Source organism: Neopelma chrysocephalum, unplaced genomic scaffold (assembly GCF_003984885.1).
Source record: "Neopelma chrysocephalum unplaced genomic scaffold, ASM398488v2 Primary Assembly neopelma1_65, whole genome shotgun sequence".
NCBI lineage: Eukaryota > Metazoa > Chordata > Aves > Passeriformes > Pipridae > Neopelma > Neopelma chrysocephalum.
Window position 1 is genome coordinate 5,829,335 of NW_020897722.1, and position 21,403 is coordinate 5,850,737.

General features: G+C 39.5%; 2 protein-coding genes across 6 annotated transcripts in view; one reads left to right on the forward strand and one right to left on the reverse strand.

The window, feature by feature from the left end:
* CUNH7orf50 (chromosome unknown C7orf50 homolog) overlaps nucleotides 1–21,403 on the forward strand; it is a 117,781-nt gene that overhangs the window by 33,138 nt on the left and 63,240 nt on the right. The gene's annotated exons all lie outside the window — the stretch shown is intronic.
* Nucleotides 5,892–21,403, reverse strand: part of GPR146 (G protein-coupled receptor 146) — a 48,558-nt gene continuing 33,046 nt past the window's right edge. The window contains exons 1-2 of one of the 4 annotated variants that reach the window (XM_027683428.1): nucleotides 20,958–21,288; nucleotides 5,892–8,764 (exon numbers count right to left, since the gene is read on the reverse strand). In XM_027683428.1, coding sequence (XP_027539229.1) covers nucleotides 7,716–8,720 — 1,005 coding nt within the window. In that variant the 5' untranslated portion in view covers nucleotides 8,721–8,764; nucleotides 20,958–21,288 and the 3' untranslated portion in view covers nucleotides 5,892–7,715. Of the gene's footprint in view, nucleotides 8,765–11,005; nucleotides 11,326–11,433; nucleotides 12,140–20,957; nucleotides 21,289–21,403 lie in introns of those variants that run through there. The other 3 variants (XM_027683426.1, XM_027683427.1, XM_027683425.1) reach the window with 3 other exon arrangements.

Below are 21,403 nucleotides of genomic sequence, written 5' to 3' on the forward strand. Positions count from 1 at the left end.
TTTGACATTAAAAAGGACACCCCCAGACAAAACCAAACCAACAAAACCCCAAACCACCAAGCCCCAAAACATGAGGGAAGTTGTACATAGAACTAAGAATTACTAGCTAGAAGAAAGTTAAAGGAACTTTGTGTATGGATGAATTCTAGAATAAAACTCCCTTGCATACCTTTATTGTATTATATTCTCTGCATGTTTGGTTTTGGGAGGGTTTTTTGAGTGTGGTTTTTAAAATGGAATTCAGATGCTTCTGCTGATTTATAAGGTACCTGGAGCTATATGAAATTGTAAAATTTGATAGTCTTTCTCTCTCTGCTAGGAAGGGGTTAGAAAAGCCCAAGTTGGTGATGTGTATCCATAAGAACTGGTATTAATAATTCCCTGTGCCTCAGAGGCTGCTGTAAATCAACATTTCTTCCTTTTATCTTAGAACAGCCATGCTTGGTGCTCTGTGACTGCTGCCTTCACATCTCAGGGTTGCTTGCCCATGATTCACTATTAGCAATTTTATATTGGCTTATTTGAGCACTGTTTGTAATGCAAGTTGTTTTATAAACAGCGTTTTATTATTATTACTCTGCAGTAATGTTTCTATCAATCACAAAATAAATTCCTCAGTAGGGGTAAATCATCTGTGTAACTCAGCTACAAGGGCTCAAAAATTGCCTGTATTTGCTAATAATACTCTACTTCTGTTAAAGGGTGGAAAAAAGCTTTTTTTAATTGCAAATTTTATAAGAGAGCTGGTCTCTGCATAGCACTGCAGGTGCTAGAATGATTATTTAATTGCACATAGGCTGACCTGAAAAATTTCAAATGTCTGTATTAATTAAGTATGAAATCTATTTCACTGGGAACTAGTGAAACCATAACTTAATTAGAAGGATTGCAATACTCTGGAGCTGAATGGGAATGGCACTTCCTATGGTCTTGGATTGGAGCATCTTGTCAACCACAATGACCAGTACCAGATGTTTCATAAAACAATACAAGAAACATGTGCTTTTTTAGAAATATTTCTTCCTTGTGAATAATCAGACCTTATAGCATGGTTAAATATCCCTCTGTTAGGTTCAAAACTAAAATTAACCATTGCTGAGGTTTGTTTCCTGCAACAGAATTGTCTCTTACATGCCTCACTCTCACAGCAGCAGTTGGTTGTGGAAGTTGAGGTTAATTTTGTTTCTTCTTACAAATACTTGCAGCAACACCCTCACTGCCTGCAGACAGGACCAGTTAGTATAAATCTGTGTTTAACCAGAAACTGGGACTGATTTTTTCCCCCCTTAACAATTAATTTAAATCTTTTAACTAATTTTACAGATCTTTCGGGAACTTCAAGAACATTCTGCTAGCGGCCACCAGATGGAGTTTCTGAAACAGCTTTGATAACCCAATACTAGCATTTATTTCAAAATGATCTTTTAAATGTTTTGGAGATAAGAAAGAGTTGCAGAAGCTTAAATTTGCAAATTTTTTTTTGCTAAAACTAGGCTTTTCAATTCACTTTGTAATTAGTAATTACATTGGGTTTGGCGAGGTTTTGGTAGTGGAGGTGGGGAGAGGCTACAGAGGAGGCTTCTGTGAGAAGCTGCCAGAAGCTTCTCCTGTGTCTGATAGATCCAGTGCCAGCTGGCACCAAGATGGACCCATAGATCAGATCACTCAGAATATTCTGAGTTGGAAAGGACCCACAAGGATCCTTGACCCGCCACTGGACAAGGCTGAGCCCATCAGTGCCAGTGGCAGCACCTCTGGGATAATATATTTAAGAAGAAGGAACAAAGTGTGCAAGTACAATTAGATAAAATAGATTCACCTTCTGGTTGTCTTACCTTGAAGAACTTTTGATAGAAAAAGTTTTTTAAAATATATTTTTATACCTAATAAATTCACCTAATTTCATACTCCACTTATATACTTAATTCTGATAAGAATCTGATGTTTTAAAATATTTTACTCTTGTGTTCTGCCTGCTTTAGACTGTGAATAACTTTGACTGTTCTTGTACATGGAATTAGAAGTGCCAGTTCTTTAGAAGGAAGGAATATAAGGAAATCATATGGACTTCCAAGTTAAGGGAAGGACTTGGTGGGAAGAGAGGAGGATGAAATAGGAGAGAATACATCTCTGCTCTCCTGATGGAAAAAGAAGGTATTCAGCATATGTCAAAGTGTTTTGATATAGAATGGAAAGCTAAAGGAAATACAACAGAGCAAACATTTCACACTTCAGCCTTGTTGCCGTGACAGTCTGCACAGCTGGGCTTGTACCACTAGAGTGCTTTCACTTGGAAAAAGTATTGCATGAGATATTTTAGAAATACACAAGGTTTTGCTTATTAAGAAACTTAATTTAATCCATGAGCATCTGTTTCGGATTCATCAGTGCATTGAGCTCTTTACAGCTGCAGAAACTTAGGCAAGAATCAATTCTTCTCTGAGTCCTTGGCCCACAGCGGAACTGAGAGCAGCACTTGGGCAACTTCTGCTTTTCTTTGGTCTTACCAGTCCTGTGCTGCTGCAGTGAAGCTCACGAGAAGGTCTCCAGCCTGGACACTGTGCTGCTTTCATTTTTATTTAGCAATGATAAGTGGGGTATTATCTATGCACGTACCAACAGCACAAAAACAATTTAATTGAATCTCAGTTTAAAAAAAGAAAAAAAAAAAAAGAGTGTTACCTCCCTTTGAGGTTTCTGGGAGCGGTGTCATGTTTTCCTCACAACCTTGGGGCCTGTTTTCCTGTTATAATAGTTGAATGAGTATTTTCTGATTATGCTTAGTATTTCTGAGTATGCTCCAAAATGTAGTTGTAATCTTGTTGTATTGACAGAAAAGGGCAGATTCAGATGCCATGTCAGCCTGGTTTGTACTGGTGTAAACATCTTGACTTTGCTGAACCTGATCAACTCTTTTTCCTTGCATTTATGTAGAAGTTCTCCCTTCACAAAGCTGTGGGCTTGTGAACTTGCATATGACTAACTCGGTTCTCATTGAAGATCCTTCAAGCCTGTGTTATATACAAGGGGTTTTACTAATCCAACTGAGAAACAGCCTTTTTGTGTACGTTGATTGTATCTTAAAGCTCTATGGAATGAAGGATCAGGAAATCACTGCTCTGTGTTTGTTCAGAGATGCTCTCCTATTTGAGTAACAGAAAAATCCTCTAAACCATTGTATGGAAATAAGGGAATCTTGTCAGACACTAGGCTTTCACTAACTGGTGTAGTATTGCAGCTCCCACTCTGACAGTTGCAATTTTCATTTATTTCTCACTGAGACTTAAAACTCAGAAGTGCCTTGGACTGACTTTTTTTTTTCTAAAGGAATTTACCAATAACTATTTTAAACAGAGTTTGCTATTATTTGCTGTCTTCCTACACTTTACAGGAAATTGAAAGGGAACAAATGAATAATTTGGTAAGTATAACCAGGAAAACACTTTCATATATGTGGGGTAAACTAACTGAGCCATGGTCAGTTATCTTTTGGTTTTATGCAGTGGTTACTGCAATAAATGTGCTATGAGGTACATTATATTCTGAAAGCTACATTTTCTTTGGCATGACAGAGGTGTGGGTTATTGTGTTATGTTGTTCTGGGAACCAAAAGGTGTTCTGCAGGGAGCTGACTGTGGCAGCACAAAGGAGAGGAAGTTGTCAGGATGTGGGCAATGCATACATTAATCTCCATCCTTGTATTTTTGTGGTGCACTGTTACTGTCTTACAAGTTGCAGGATTCTTTACGCTGAAAAAATCTGGGAGAGTTATGTGCCTTTTTGCTTTCATTCTCAGCCAACTTCATGCTGATGAATAATGAGATTTTAATGATGTCAAAATTATGGCCTGGAAATCTGATATCCAAGTCATGAAATTTGTTATGTTTGATTTAGTGAAGCAACACAGGTTTAACCTTGTCTGCAATAGGTTTTTATCCAGAAAGCCAAAAAAAGTTCACACATCTCACTGACCAGATACTTTTTATTGAGAATGTATTATGAGTCAATAGTTCCTTTATGAAGCTTTCCAGAAAGTCCATTTCTGTAGTATTTTGACATGATATTGGAGGCCGCAGCTCTTCATTGTAATAGAACCAGAAATTTTTTAGTGGCTGATCACTTTCTTCCATTAACTGAATTTACATCTTCAGAGACCAACCCAATTTGATTCTGAAACTTTTGAAACTAGGACCTCTACTAAGTTAGTCAACAAGGACCTGTCTTGAGTTAGCTGTGTTAATAACTCAAACAGAAGCAGAGCACGACATTTTTGTTAGTTCATTGATTTGACTCAATTAGCGGTTCAGCAAGAGGGCTATAAGCCATAGATCAACTCAAATATTAAGTTTAATTCTGTGAGAAAATAACACTGTTAATAATGGCACTTAACTAGTGCTTACTTTCTAGTACACAGTATATACATATAGAAGCATACAGTACACCTTCCTGTTCAGAGGTTTACATTTAAATTATACACTTTAAGAAATAATTTAATAAACTCTTTGCAAATTCTTTTTACATCAGTAGGCTGATTTCTATCTTGCATATATACAGTATTTTATTCATATTTATTTAAATGTGAAATAGATAAGCCCCTATTTACAGTCATCAGAAACCTTCAGGTATTTGAAATGGAAAGGCCCCATTCTCGAGAGCTTTGTAATTTGTCCATTAAATTTCTCCCTAGATTAAGATAACATGTATTTCCTTAAGTATTTTACTGCACTTGCTCCTCTACTGTTCTTTGTATAAATATTGCAAAGCTCTCCCTTTCTGGGATACTGCTTTTTAAGAGATACCATGTGAGGGTACTGCAGTAAGTCCAGAATTTTCTTAAGAGAACAGCAGCCAGGCAGGTCCATGGCACAGTTGCTTTGAGGCAACTAATAGATCAAATTATCTCTTAAAAGAGGTTGAGTGGATACCAGTCTTGTTCATTAAATTATCAAAGTTGTTTGTATCTATGATTGCCATCACATTTAGTATTTATCAAGGATAAATGCAAACATATGTAGCTCTGTTGCAATAAAAAAAAATAGGAAAAAATCAGATTTGATATTTCAAGCGTAAATTACATAAAACCCTGTCTTTCTCCATCTCTTATACAGCAGCTTCCATTCAAATAATTGAATAATATTTGGGTCATCATAAAGGAGTCACACAAATGAAGTAAACATGAGTGTAGAACGGTACCAGCTATACAAGTCCAAGCATGGATGGGAACAGGAGAGAAATGGAAGTTAAATAAATGGGGCAGAGAAGTGAAAAAGATAAACGATAGAAGAGCCATGATCTGAAACTGGGAATTTAACACAGAGAGAAAGGAACAGAAATAAAGGCAACAGTCCTGTTGGAGACAGAAAGTAAGATGTCTTAAGAGAAGGAGGAAATGGAAGTAGGGAAGCAACGTGGAAGTTAAAATTACACTTCATGCTGCCTGTTCAGCCACACTGTTCTGGCAGTGTCCCAGTTCTGAAAGCCCCTATTCACACCAGATAAGGCAGTTCCTCCCTGCTGGAACTCCTCCTGCATAATGGGACAGAATTTCTTTAACAGATTTTACGTGAGTGATTTAATGTGGTGCATTAGGAAACCTAATTTTCATCAGATGGGAAGGAGGAATCTCTTTGCTTGACAGCTATAAGGAAAGATTTTTTTTTTCTTAAGCATTTCTGTGTGGAAGTGAGTTTGAATGACCAAGATGTACAGAAATTCATAGAAAACCTCACAAGAGGGAAAAAAATCAGCCAAAACATCCAGTAATTGTATCAGCATAGAGGCACTATAAATGAGTGTGTGAGCTGGACAGAATGATAAAGAACAGCTTCATTCCTTAACATGGTTTTTATCAGTGGGCTAAAACTATGAAGTAAACCGATGTAGTTATGCTGGATAGTTTTTGTGTGGAGAAAACACCACAGAAGTAAGATTATTTACTGTGTAGTCTTTAAGGGGTAAAAAGATTTCAATAAACTATGAAAAGTTGTTAAAAAAAAGGCTAATGGAGAGTCTTCCACCAAAATGCTGACAACTTAAAGATGCTTGTATATGAAGAAGATAAGCAAAGATGACTATGAGAAGAAATTGAGTAATGTTGAAGGGAAAAGGTATGAAAAGTCTGTTCCTCACCTGCTTTCCCCTTAGCACTTAAGGATGTGCCTCTGCTGACAGATAGGACCAGCTATCAGATGAGATTGTGCTCTAAGCAATGGAAAAGATTCAGATCTGGTTTTGCTTCATGTTTTTATTATACCTGAAGCTTGAAAAGCCACATTTTTTGCATAAAGTCACGTGGAATTTGAACTGTGTTGTGACAGATTAAGCAACAAAACAATGCTGTGGTGTTGCAGGGAGAGTAACAAAAATGTCTCATGGCCCCCAAACCAGTGGGAGAATCTCAGTTCCACTTGTACCCCCTCCGTCATTAATAATGCAACAGCAGCACGGGAACAAGCAGTTCTTGGGTCAGTGCTTTGTAGTTTGTTGTTGTGGGTAATTATTTATGTGCTTCCTGCAGCATGTTTGTGGTTCTTATGTATTTCATCAAACCAGTAAAATTTGGTGATCTGGGCTGGATTTCTTCATCCCAATTGTGAAATACAGAAACTAGACTTTACTGTGTATCCAAGAATCCCACTGGGAGGCACTTCCATTTCTGAGAGGTCAGCAAAGGCTGATGCTGACTGGGATTCCTAGATATTACTCCCATTTTAAAACCTTGTATATATTGAGGAATTTTATATGGTTTCCAAACCTTTAGTGATGCCCTAGATTAAAGAGAGTTTAATTTATTTGTTGCAAACATATCCCTTGAAAATACAAAATGTTAATCATAAACATATTTATTTTTTAAGATAATTACTCTCATTACATGAACATATGTGGACCATAACACTTAGCCAGACAATCTTTACTAGTTAAATTCTGATTTAACTTTGTAAACCACTGTGTCCTTCATTTTCATATGTGGAACAAACATCTTTAGGTTCCCTTAGAATTAGACAATAAATATTTCTGGATTCTTGAAATGTTTTAGGATGCAAACAAAGGACTGGAAAATTAAAACACATTTTTGTTAATTGTTATAGCTAGGAAAAAAAATCACTTTACTATAAACTTTAAAACAGGTTAGTTGGTGTGAGAAAATAATTCCTGAAAATGGTAAATTAGGCTTCTTTTAGAGGGATTCAGTGATGGAGAAAGAAATTAAATAATTTAATTTATAATTAACATTTACTATTTGGGCATGTATAATTGGATCATATGATCTTTAGTAAAGATCATCTATATAATCTTCATTGAAAAATGCTATTTACTTCATCAAGGATAGCACTATCACTTCTTTGTACAGAAAATAAGGTAATACCTTTTTCTATACAAGATACAAGGTGCTGTGTCTTCAGTCAAGACTTCAATAAACTGCTTAGTGATTTCTTCAGACAGGAAGATTAGAGACATGAAGACAGAGTTTGTAACCAGTTCAGTGCACTGAAGGTATCGGATGTCACAGGTATTGCAGCACACTGGCCAGAGCCTCACGCGACTTCAGCAAACAACTGTTTGAAAATTAAGACTGTTGCATTCAGCTGCAATGGAAGCTCCTTCCAGCCTCTTGGTTGGGACTCTTTCATGTCTCTGAGTGCCAACACAGCAGTATCACAGTCCCAAGAACACCAAGTACTGCAGTAACAGAGCACCAAGGGGGTTTGTCACACCTATGTCATGACTTGCTGTACTACTGTGCGCTCGTGAGAACACCCTTGATTCCCACAGTGTATCTTTTTAAGCAAACGTCGCAATTTGTTGGGAAAGTTTTTGTTAATATATCTGTAGAGCAGAGGCATTACAAAGCTGCTTGAGAAAGCCAAGAATTTTGATAATATCGTGGTAAAATGCAATATTCGAATGTGATTTATATCCGCAATTCTTCCTTGCAGGTTAGTAAATGTGCTTACCAAGAGAATAACATAATAGGGTGTCCACAGCGTGAACTGTGTGCAGACTGTGGCAATCAAAAGCCTGTGCACTGACGGATCCAACCGCCCAGTGTCTTGATCCAGTGGCGTGGCCTCTTTGCGTATCCGCAGGATTAACGTGAGCGCGTAGAGTACCGCGATGGCCGGTACGACGTACCCGATGAACACCATGATGGCATCCGCTGCCTCTTGGTTCTGCATCTTGGAACACTCAATTATTTTGGTGGACACGTGATTGCAGACGTAGAACAGGAGAGATGAAAAACTCGTCAGCATGGCACCACCCCAGATGAACCCACAGACATGTTTGGTGTTGTACACACTCGACATGTAAGTTCTGGGTAGAGCGCGTTCGATGTAGTAGTCCAGACTGAGCAGTGTCGTAGAGTACATTGTAACTAAGGACGAGACGTTGAATAAAATAAGGAAGGTAATATAAACTTCATTGTTGGAATTCCAGATGGCCCATTTTGTATTGGCAACACCTAGAAGGTACATTGGTGCCAGAGCGTTGATGATGAGACCAGCAATGGCAATGTTGACAAAGTAAACATCTGGCATAGTCATGGTAGCTTTGTTGTAGAGGTTAACTAGGACCAGCAAGCCATTGTAACAAAGGCCGATTGGGAAACATATAATGAGGTAGAGTAGGGAAAAGATGGACAGTACAAGGTCGAAGTCATGGCAGAGATGCTGGTCCTCACTGTTCTCGGTACTGTTGATTAAGGCTTCACAGCTCCACATAGTGATTTTAGCTTTTGTGTCTTCTTCGCTGGTTACCAGCTTTTCTGTAGAGAGAAAAACAGTAAAGGTATTGTTGAAACATTATATTGTAAGCGAAATGCAGTGTAGTGTGAAGAAAACATTTTAAACTTGAAGATTACATGGATCACATAGATGACCTTGTTAGTCTAGAAGAAAGTCATCTGTGATTCAAAATTTTGTGAGACTAGTAAATGTCCTAAAGTTCTAACTGAAATGAAATTGGTTGCAAATGAGTTGATACAGGACACTCAACAGAAGTAAATTGCAAACTGTCTATCTTTAAGTACTGATGCAGTATATATGAATATTAGGACAATGGTATTTTTAAATTATCAAACAGTACCTTGTATATGGCTAGTAATATATAAGGGTAACTGCTGAAGAATGGAAGGATGTAAGCTGAAGCACAAATCTTTGTAATAAGATGGAGAATAGAGTTCTCTAAGGTGTTAAATAAACTTTCCATTGAAAAGATAGTTTCTTGGGAGGCACATCCAAGGCAGTATGGTGGCTGTGTACTGGATCACTGATAAAACTGACTAGAGGAAACTGGGAAGTGAGATGAAAGATTTAGGTTTTTTTAATAGGCCAGTTTGTATTCAGACTTCCAACCTATAACCATTTAGTTCTGAAAAAAAAAAACAATGGACCTCTGTAGTCCGGGGAACCTAATATCAGGGCAGCCTGACTTTCCAAAAAGGCAAGAGTTAGCTATCATTTCCTCTCAAAATAGCATGAATTCTTTAAAGTATGCTACTATCAGTTGTTATCCAGCTATCTTTGCTTTATGGTCAGTAAAGAGATAACGTTTTAACTGAAATAACTGAACTTCAAAGCAATTGTGAAAAGTCTCTTTCCAAAATGCAGAAATAAGAAATAACCTCTGAAGTACAACTCAAAACCTGCGCTTAAAATCATGGTTATGATTCCTGCCAGCTCATTTCTGGGCCAGTGTGGAGTTTATGCAGCAGGTGATTTCCCGTGTACTCTGACACTGTCACACACTCCTGTGGTTTTTTGCACACTTCCCTTTCAGCACGTACAGAAAAGTGTAAGCACACATACCTGCATTCTTTCCAGAGAGAGAGAGCAAGATTTAATCAAATCCTCAATAAACATTGTGCAATGAAAATGAATGTTACTAGACAACATGCTATACTCTGTGAACCATATGGCTGAATTACACAGTGTGGGGTTTGTAAGCATATGAATGCATGGTGCATCTCTCTAGTGCTAATTCTTTGACACTTCAGTCACAGTACAGAATTTGCCCCAAAATCACATCAACTTTCATGATTTATTTCCCATTGCAGTTGTTTTGTGTACATTTTTCTTCTAAATATCATAACCTATGCCAGAAATCAGGCTAAAAGTACAGTCATTTTAGCTGGGCAAGCAAATTTTTATTCCATTGTCCTATGCTGGCTTTCCTCAGAGAAGTGACTTCTGTGGCAGCAGTACCAGCTGCAGTTCTGTTATTTTCAACGCCTGTTTTCACCTTTGTGGGAAAACTTACTTTTTTCGTTCACTTTCTCAGTTCAGTTTTTTAGCTATAGTACTGCATATGAATGGACTGTATCATATCTTTATGTTGTCTTTCCATCCTCATGCTATTTTTGAGCACTGAAAACAACCCCGTTTGTTTTCAGGAAGCATCTGTTGTTTTAAGTTTTTAAGAAAGAAAAAGCAAAGCTGTTTTTTGTGCAGTTGAAGGGAAACAAAACTACATTGAACTGTTATGACTTGAGTCAAGCAAAGCAACAGACTGGAACCAGATATTGCAAATATATGCATTATGGTGAGTGCAAGGGTGACTAAGCACAGGCATGGATACAATCACGTAATTCCATTATGTAGGTTTATCCTTAAGCATGTAGCTTTGATTACTCCAGACTGAATTACATCAGCCACAGAGTAACTTGCCTGTATATTGTCTCAGAAGATCAACAGTCTTTGCTACCACACTTTGTATTTTACAGAGCAAGGGGATGTCTGGTTTCACAAGTGTTTTTAGTAATTACCCCTTTTTTCTTTACATAGTTTAACACAATTCTGTTTAAATGAAATAGTGATAGAAATGGCAGGTGATTCTCTGTGTTAAATAGTAATCTGACGAAAATGACAATATTTACATCTGAAATGAGCAAAAATAAAATCCAAAATAAAAATATTTTCGTAAGAAATTTTGTTGATGACTTCTAAATTACCAGGTGGGGTATTTTTGCCACTAATGCCGAAATCACCCATGTTTAATGGTCACTTACCGGCGAAGGCACTGAACCTGTTTGCTGTGCTGTGCAGGCCCAGCTCAGCATTTCTCACCCAGCCGTCTCTTTTGTCATTTCTAAAGGCAGTTTTGCCCTCACAGTTTTACCGTGTCTGGGTAAGTCCTTGCGATCCCTGAACGCGGCTTGACTCGCTCAGTCTAAGCTGACCCCCTTCCCTCTCCGGTCACAAGGAGCTCTGCACTCCCAGGTTGACTCTGTTGCATAAGTGAACGCTGCAGCCTCTTGTTTACAGTGCCCTGACTCGGCCGGCCGCGGCACTTCCCAGGTTCTCCCTGCTTTTGGACCCGGGATCAGGCTGAAAACGAAAGCCGGCCGTGGGCAGGGAGCGGGAAGCGCTCCGTGCCCGCCGCCGCTCCGCGCCCGCCGTTCCCACGGCGCGGCCGCCGCGCTCCGGAGCCTCTTACCTTCCCTTCACATTGGCATTCCTCCGAGCCGCATTCCCGAGGAAGGAAGCCGGCCGCAAGGCCCCGGCGTGGTTCTCCTTGGGAACATGGTGCTGGCCGTGCCAGCGCCCGCCTGGGCGCTGCTGCCTGCGCTGCACTTGTTTTTGCTCTATAAGTTACTCACAAGTTTCTGCTTGGCTTGGCAGCCGCCTGGCCCCTCCCTTTCCCTGTTTACAGCCAGTTTCAAGAAGTGAGAGGCTCCACTCGGAGCTGTGTTGGATCCAGCTCGCTTTTGTAGTCTCTGGGTTTCAGATTTAGCACTTAAAATACACGGGGCTGCCGGAGCGCGCAGGTTTGTGGTATTGTCATCGGCGCTGGGGGTCTCTGGGGACGCTGGAGAGGCTGTGCCATTCCCTGCGACTGCAATCAACAGCCCCTGGTTCAAGAGCGTGGGGTTTATTTTTAACCCGGGATGAGAATGTGTAGCTTTGAGGTTTCAGTTTTATAGGCAATATATCCTGAACAATCAGTATTTAAAAATTCCCGTACTACAAAGTGCACAGGTGCTTGTGGTGCTGGCAAACATGAGCCAGCTTGTAGCGCGAGGTAGGAAGAAAAGTTTCTGGGTGTTTAATTTGAATTTGGAGATTGTTTTGGTGTTGTGAAAAGGCATTACAGCATGACCCTCATTTTGTGATGGTGTTATGGGGTTCAGTTCTGCTTCCTTTTTTAAAAAGTTGATCGCTCTCAGGATTATTTGCATGTCACTCGCAGTTAATGGATGTGAGTGTATATATTTTCTACAACTTTAAAATGCATCATTTCTTGAAAGAGTTTTTGAACTGCAGGTTGATAATTTATCCCGTTCTGAGTTTTGTACTGTGGTTGTTCTGTTGTTTATACGGAAACTCCTTGGACTAATGAAATAAAGTTAGTACCTTTGAAGTGTGTTTTTAACTGATATCACCAATCAAAACAGTGTTGCCTTACTTTCTCAAAATAATTTGTCATATTTTTACAAATTTGCAGGCTTTATTCCATAGCAAATAAACACCAATGTAAAACTCCTTCATGTAAAATTAAGCAGGTGTTTATGGAATAAATACCAGAAAAACACTAAAAATGGTAACTGAGTTTGAGTTCTTCTATCTGACTGCAGTTTGGGTTGGATTTTTTTAGGTAAGGTCTGTCTGTGCTGCTTAGTTTGTATTAAAAGTTCATTATCAGTATGTAAAACCACTGCAAATCCCAAATGGCATAAATTTCCTAAGGTCCTGTTTGATACATTGTCCACAGACAGAACTGTGTATGTGCTGTGGATAACTTCATATTACAAACTGTGGCATCAAGTGTTGGTTGCCTCAAAACTTTAGAAGGACTTTAATCATCAGAAGCTGACTGGAGAAACAGCAAAGTAGGAAAGGTATTTGTGTAGAAGAACTTTTAGAGTGCTGATACTTGGCTGAAAGCCAATTTCTTTACACTCCATTAAAGCTGAAGGTGGTTTTATTTAGATACAAATTTGCATAAGGTACTTAAGAAAAAACTTCTTACAACACAGCAGGAAAAGTTGAGAGCGCTTTGTGGCAAAGATTATTTTAGAAAAGGTGCATGAAATGAACTTTAATTAATGAGAAAGAAACAAAGTGCTGCTCAGTTGTATTAGAGAGTCCATAGCTGCAGTCAGGTTTTTTCAGGCATTTTCATTCATAATGCAGCACTAAGTTGCAGAGCAGGTTGGGTCGCAGTTTGAAGCACGACCATTCTACACTCAGATTATTTTATTTGACTTAAAGACCCCAAACCTTTATCCAGCTGCAGCACTGTCTCTTTGCTCTGCAGATTTTTTTGTTTATACAATAAATGGTTTATCTACTTGCTTGCTTTGTTATCATCTATATGTTAGGTAGCTCTTACCTAGTTTATCTGACCTCTGAATATGTGTTTTCACAAGCTGTAATATCATTATAAACTGTACATAGCTAATAAAGCTGGTGCCAACAAGGCAAGTCTCTAAACAGGCCTAAGACTCATACCTTCATCATCTTTTCCTGAGTTCCCACAGGATCTCTTTATTCCTACAAACTGAAACCCAAAGGTGCTGCCTAAGGGAAGGCTGGGCCCTATGTAGAGCTTTGCTGGACAGCACAGATTTATTTCAGATCTAGACTGAGAAAACTAAAAATCTTGGCCAGAAGTGATGCATATATACATAAACCATGACTCAGTAGACTGTCAGCTCCTCATGAGGGTTTGAAAGTTTTTGAAAGTGTCATGCTAAATATTACTTATGGATTATCAATATTTCTGGAAGAAAACAGACCTGTAACTAGCTGTACCTCAAGGGGAACATTCTCTGAACTCTCAAGTGTGAGAGGATGAAGTGTCACACTGCTGTTATGTCTCAGCCTGGGTAACATGACATTTCTTTAGGCTTACTAGCTTATATACATACCACAGGGATTAACAGAAAACATGTTGGCTGGATATACAGAAAAGTAAAACTAGATTGCTCAGGTTAGATGTGAGGGGCAAGAAAATGCAGCAGTGCAGGCAAGTAGGTTTCAGAATATATTTTGCTCATGCAATTGCTGAGTTGGTGCTGTTTATAATATAATGATACAGCTCAGATAAAATGCTTTTAACATGAGTAGAGAAGAAAATCCTGCTTGATACTGGGGGCTGGGCTGAAAAACAGGCCCCTTCCAACCCTATCATTTTATGTCTTTGTGGCGCAACCATTGACCAGTTTGGTGGGTGGTAAGTTTGTAATTGATATTGGCTCCATTTGTAACATGGTTAGTTCAGTGCAACCTAAGGTGAAAGAAGGCACAACTAAATAGTAAGAATAACTGATACAAAGTAGCACTGAATATGTCTGTCTTGGATGCTTAAAAAGGAACAAATTAAAAAGCAAGAGTAGGTCAGTTGGAAGAGAGGGAGCAAGGAGTTGGCCACCCTGGCAGGTGAACTAATGGAAGAGCATGGTCCCACTGATTCCACCCTTCACTAGGCTCAGGGTTTAGAAAACCCTCTCCCTTTGCAGTATAACTTGCTTTAGTAGCTGCATAACAATAATTAAAAACAAAACCCAAGGAAACCTTTGACTCACACAATCCAACTCTTGCCTGCTCCTGCTTCATTCTGCACAATTTGAGTGCCCATTTCCACCTTTATAGCTTATTGCCTCCCCTTGGGTCAGCGTTATGCCTTAAATGTTCCTTCTGTCCAGGCATAAATTCTCATGTACATTTCCTTGTCCTTAAAAGAAGTCTTGCATTTCACATCTGCCTGGCTCTTGCTTTCCTCTTATCTCTCCCTGATGGCTCCCTTACAGTTAAAGTTGCACCTCCCACCATCATTTGCTCATATGACACACGGTATCACATCCGACTTATGACAGGGTTTCCAAGTACTCTTTCACTTCTACTTCTCTTGTTATTTTCCTGTGGGACATCCCAGGCTTTTCTTAGGCATATTGAGTCAACAGAAAAAAGTGCATTCTCAGGAACTATAAGGATGTATTTCTGTTGCATGTGGGATGAGTACAGAGATACCCGTGTTTCTGAAACTGTTCTTTGCCCTTTGCTCATCCTTTGAGGTTGCTCACTCTGCTTTTCTAGAAATTCTGACTATATTTTGTCATCAGAGCACTTCAAGGCTTAGCTCCTTCCTGTGACCTTTTTTATTAAAGTGCTCAGCTCCTTCCTGTGACCTTTTTTATTGTTCCACATACGTTGGCAACCTCTGCCACTTGTTTATCCTTTCATTCTGTGAGCACCATCTTAGTGGTAAATCATCTGCATAGCAGCTGCCTGGTCCTTCAGATCCCACTTGTGCCATGATAATCTGCTTACTGTCCCTGGCCTCTTGGGAACCTAAATAGATGCACTTTTTTTCCCCTGTTTTGATGTTTTGGTGTTGTTGCTAAATATATAAATAATATAAGGTAAAGCTATTAACATAATATAGCTGTTAGCAATGTCAGCTGCACACTTTGTTGCTATTTAGACTACCCAGCTCTTTGGAATCTGAGTTCATGTAAGGCCATGTCAGAAGTAAGTCTCTGCAAATTGCTGTCACAGGTCACTAAGCATCAACAAATGAGTTCAGATGTTCTTTTGGTTGGAAAGAAAGAAGAAAACTTGATTTTAGGTTATGGCAACTGTTTTTTAAAATGTGCATCCTCTCTAATAGGTTAGAACTACAGAACTTTCTTCTGTTTTCAGAGTTCATAGAAGATTGCTCAGAACAATGTGTCTACCCGTCAGAAATGGGTAACTGTATTTGCTTCAGTTTCTCTTCCACCCCTCAATATTTAAGCAGCTTAAAGCTTATGAGAACAGATAATATACTCCAATAAAGAAAGACAAAAAAGATCAACTACTCTGGAAACCATAATAAAAACTGCCAAGTGGTGTTTTTGAGAGCCCGTTAGATCTGTTGGAGAGAGTCACTGTGACAGTGGTCTGGAAGGTTCTAATAACCCAGTGCTACAGGGTCAAAGTTCTGTGGAGAGGAGATAGTCCAGCGTTAGGGCCCCTAAAGATTCGTGTGGAAGGAATCCCATGTTCAGACACAGATGTTATCTGCCAGGCACATTTGCCACTCTGGATAAATCCTCCTCTTTTTGTGCTGTTTGTTTCTTTGCAGTGGAGCCTCTGCAGGGGTTTGGTTGCCGGTGGCTGTGCCCTCCTGGCAGCTGCTCAGGAATGGGGCTCTGCATGGGTTAACTCTATAAACTCAATCGTGTTTTGATAAGTTCTCTCAGTGTCCCAGTATCAGAGGAGTGTGACTGGTCTCCTGCTCCACCTCTTCCCGACTCTAGCTTTATCACTGAATTCTGTAAGAGCCTTTATATGGAAAACATGACATATCATTTCTTCTTTAGCATTTGTGTGCAGCGAAAAAGAATTCACCTTAGAGGGAACAGTGCAGCTCTTAATACATCATATACGTGTGGTGGGTTAAGGTTTCACTGCTGCAAAAGGTGAAATACCTTATTTTTGTGCAGTTCTTCAGATGGGGATTCCATCAGGCAGAATGAATTTATGCAATGGTTACTTCTATTCATCTACAGGCAGCTTCACTGCCTGGGTGCCTGAAATGAGATACAATTTTGAGATGCCCAAACAGCCACTAGATAATACTTTTTTTTAAAAAAACCGAGTTATATGCAAAACAAAGCCCCTGTAATTTTCCTGGTATTCACATTCACTTCCAGTAACTTACGTTGTATTAAATAACAGGAATAATTTGAATGAATGTAGTATCAGAAAATCAGCTTACATAAGGTGCTTTGGGTTCTGGATTTTATAAAGTTGACCGGTTGGAATACAAGAAGTGACAGCTTTTAATCATCAGCAGAGTACACAGCACCATTCAGAGTGCTGAACAGCCAGTTAGCACTGCTGCAGTTCTGGGCTGTGTTGTCAGAGCCCTTAGAAGCTGATTTTGATGCAGCTATCCTCCTTTAAAACTAAGTGGCAACAAACTTAAATAAAATTCAGCATCAAGGTGATTGAGAGTTGCTATTAATTTTTTTAACTGAGTCATGGAAACCAAATTAAAAAGTACAATTTCAGTTTCTTGTAGAGCACACAAGAAAATATTTTCATTCAGTTTAAAAGTGAATGTAAGTTGCAGACTCTTTTCATATGAAATATTTCAACTCAGTGGATCTAACAAGGGTAACATGGACCTTCAGAAGGCTGAAGTTGTGGTGTTGATGTTCAGAGCAGCTGGGACTTGGTAGATTTACACAGTAGACACACTTTACCCCACTGTTTTTAGTTAAAGTATTTGTTCATTTATTCTGTTTTAAGGAATTAAATACACTAGGTGGGCAATATCATTAAAGAATCTTTTTAAAATGATAATCATCAATGTTTAACTATAAGGGGTTTTGCCCCCAGTATGGACAGACACTTAAACTGGAGGGCAAGAAGACAGCTAAGACTGGTTTGAGGGGGAAATTGTTTATGAAACTTATACGTTCCTTTTTTTTATATAAATATGATCAGATCATGAAGACTAATTTAAAACTTTCTGCTAAGGCCTTTTTATTATTTGAGAAAATATAAGATTACAGGGCAGTTTTATGGTAAAATGGTTTCTCTAGGTAATGTGTTTAAATCATAGGTGCCACATTTGCACCTCTTACAAAACAGCAAGTGCCCAGATTTCTGCATTTCCAGCATTTTGGAGTTGTTAAGGTTCCAGGTAAGGAATGTCTGTACTTCTGGTTTATGTAAATCAGCATCACTCCAGTAAAGAAGAAAGATTCTCGCCAGTCAAAATTAATGCAAATTATGCCAATGCTAGGCATTGCAGACTGAATTTATTCCAGGAAAAGAGTGTCAAAGGTGCATGGACTGTGCTGGAATTACTCTGTAAATGAGCTGGCACGGTGAGCTGGCAGGGTGGAAACAGCAGCTCTTATCTTCCCCCACTGTTTGTCAGCTCAAGGCTCGTGGCAGGGAACACTGCTGAAATTTGGCAGCACGGAAACATTCCCCACAGATATTCTGGTGCCAGTTGCAAAGACTGACAGGAGGCACAGATGGTACTTTTCCTGGAAACTATAATATAATGCTGTTTCCTATTAGAAACGTCGGCGAAAGCTGACCCAGTGACTTATCAGCAAGACATCACGTTGGCTGTGTAGGAGACTGTTGTGGAACAGACTCTGACTGCAGGGACCAGGTTTCCAGTAAATGCAGAAATATTAACATAGTCCTGTATCAGATAACATATACAGGAATCAGTACGAAAATGGTTTGAGTTTTAGAGTTTGAAGGGAAAAATCATCCCTCAGCAGATTTGCACTAAAGAAATTACTTCAAAATTTGTCACATCCGTTGGAGATAAACATATCTTTCTGTTAATTGTCAGCAAGCCCGAGACATCTTGTTCCTGACACTCTTGTGGCTTTTCATTTCCACTGCTTGGTGAAGGAAATAGCATTTTCTAGCTGTCTCCTGGATGAACTTGAACAATTACTGATTACATCTTATTCCATTTATAATGTCTGAAAAAAAATCTTTTAACTTTACATTCTAGGGGGTCCTAGTATAATATTAATGCTGATCTAAGGGTGGTTATTATTAGACTGCAAGATTTGGAGAAGGGACTTGCAATTAATTAAGAGGCATCTTACGGATGTGAATGGGCTCTGACTTGTCCATGTACTGCTTGTCATGTGTCACTCCTCACTCCACTTTATCAGTGACAGGGTTTTTTACCCTTTAGTCATCAAAATTTTCTCCCAATAAATTTGATTTCTTATAGGGTTCCCCATTGCAGCCATAGGTATATAATGAAACCTGAAAAAGCCAGGAATAACCTTTAGCACTTTCTGTTCTGGGATGCTGCCAAAGGGTTTGACACATTTAAGTATTTGATGATTTGAGTCCTTGGCCATCCTTTAACAGGTCTGTGGGTGTGGATACTTCCTTAGATACTCCTAAGGGGTGTTGTTTTTCCAGCCCAGTATGAGGCTGGGAAAAGGTTTCCAAGGGCAGAAAAACCCAAGTAGTACTAGGGGAAGAAATGAGCAAAGGAGTCTGAGATTTCTGTAAACCAGGACTCTTTAAACCTAAAGCTTCCCACTTCAAAAACATCTGTACCTGTAGCCACCTGTTATCCACACTGTGTCCATTCCATGGTACTTTGGAAAGCCATGGTTAGGATTTGTACAAATTCCTGGGACTACAGCCAAGTAAATGGCATGGAAATAAATACTAGTGCTTACTAATTGCAGTGTATTGATTCATATGCTGTACAGCAATCACTTCTTTAAAAAATGTGAACAGATTTTTTTGTAGAGATTTTTTAGTGTCTTTGGTAGGTAACACGCTGCTTTAAAAGTCTTGCTCGCCCCAGGAAGCCAGCACGACTTCTGTAGCAGATTTGTTACTGCAGGAGCCTCGATATATAAAATTATATTGGGGTTGCATGGCAAGGTTTTGGAAAGGTGTTCAGTTCTATTTCTCATTACCCTACTCTAATTTGATTGGTAATAAATGAAATTAATTTTTCTGTAAATTGAGGCCATTCTGCTCAGGATGGTAATGGGTGAGTGATCTCTCCCTGTCCTTCTCTTGACCCGCGAGCCTTTAGTTATGTTTTCTCTCCCTTGTCCAGCTGACAAGGGGAGCAATAGAGCAGCTTTGGTGGGCACCTGGTGTCCAGCCAGGGTCAGCCCACCTCAAAAATAAATATATAATCTGCTTCCTCCTGTGCTAATGAGTGGAAGCCTGAGGAGTAATTAGTTTGTCACAGAGCCGGTTTCTTAGTAATGATTGATAAATGGATGTTTTTACAGAGCCCACACAGGCACTGGGTGCTTATGAACAGTAAAGCACAGTTTGCAGGGAGGTCACTGGAGCCTGCTAGTCTGTCCTCAATTAAATGAGCCACACTTGTTGTAGCTGTTGTGGAAAATATGCGGAATATTCTGATAATCTCTTGTCTGATGTTCAGAGCCTGCACACGCGAGTTCAAATGAATCATTCTGAACTGCAGATCACAAACATTGATGTCCACATGAATCACTTTGTCCAGACACTTGATTAACTTTTTTGCATCATTTCAGAATCAGTCCAGCTTCTGTAGAAATCCATGGAATTCTGCTCGGACTGAAGTGATGGGGCCAATCAGACACGTGAAGGATGTGATGCCTGCATGACAAATAGGGTGCTGCCTTTTGTGCTGCTTTAGCATTTGTATAAGAACAACATAAAGTTCAGCTGACAGAGCCCTAAGGGAAAGTAGGTGTTCTGCTACATACAGTAGAAAACAGATTTGCAAATATCACGGTGATTAGTGTAGTTAAAAATGCTTAGGGAGGCTCAAAAAACCAGCAGTTGTTCTGCTTATTCAAAGCTTCTGCTGAAAGCAGTTAGGAAATTTTTGGTGCTTTGTAGTTTGCCTTTGGCTTACCTTCTTTTATAATATAAATGAAAATGCAATTTAATTGTGATTAATTAGTTAATTAGTTACTGATGTGGCTTTTTATCTGCTTTGCAGTAGTATTTCACTGTATAGTTTGCTGTGTGTTTATTACTATGCTACAAATAAAAGATTCACAAAGATCTCACTTTCATTGAGAACATTTTTCTCTATTAAAGACTAACTGAATTAACTTTTGATCAATTCCTCTGCTATACTTCTGCTCTAGTACAGCTTCTAGATTCAATATACAGGAACATCTAGATCTTGTATAAGAGTGATTAATAAAAACCGTAAAAGCACATAGTCATTACATAAACAGTAAGTGAGAAATCCAGCCTAATGTGCATGAAAATTGATATGCATAAGAAAAGCTACTGAACCTTTCTTTTGGCCAACCAGATAAAAGTGGGAGCATGACAAATTCAAACAATAATGTTTTTCCTAAAGAACTGTTACCTAAACCCCAAACATTGTTTTCTAACGATGGCACTATTCATTCGCCGATCCGAGGTTTATATGCATTAGTGCAAAGTGTTTCTAAGCTCTTAAAAAAAAATGAAATCTAAAAGGAGAAGTGCTAAAAACCTCACCTGGCAGGCTCTGCCTTGCTGTCCCTTGACGGCCGGCAGAAACATTTTGCCCCTCTGGTCGGACCCTTTCCCAAGTGAGCTCAGCAGAAACTCCAGTCTCTCGTTTCTCTGGCAGGAGTAAACAATGGGAGAGCCGGGAAGCGGCGCTGAGGCCGCGGCGCTGCCCTCGGCGGTGGCACCGGGCGCTGGACACATGTGACTGCCCCGCACAGACGTGCACATAATCCCTTAAGCCTCGGCCGCACGCGAAAACAAGGGCCTGATCCTGCCGTGGGGACAGCCCTGTGCCCCCTGTCCCTGGTTGTGAAAGGGGTTTGGAGAGGTCTTTTTTTTTTTTTGGAAAGGACGAAGCGAAAGGACGAGCTGCGGTTCAGCCTTTCGGTGTCGTTACGTAACGGGAGACAAACAGCGGCCGCATCAAACCGGGAGAGCTTTGATGCAGCAGA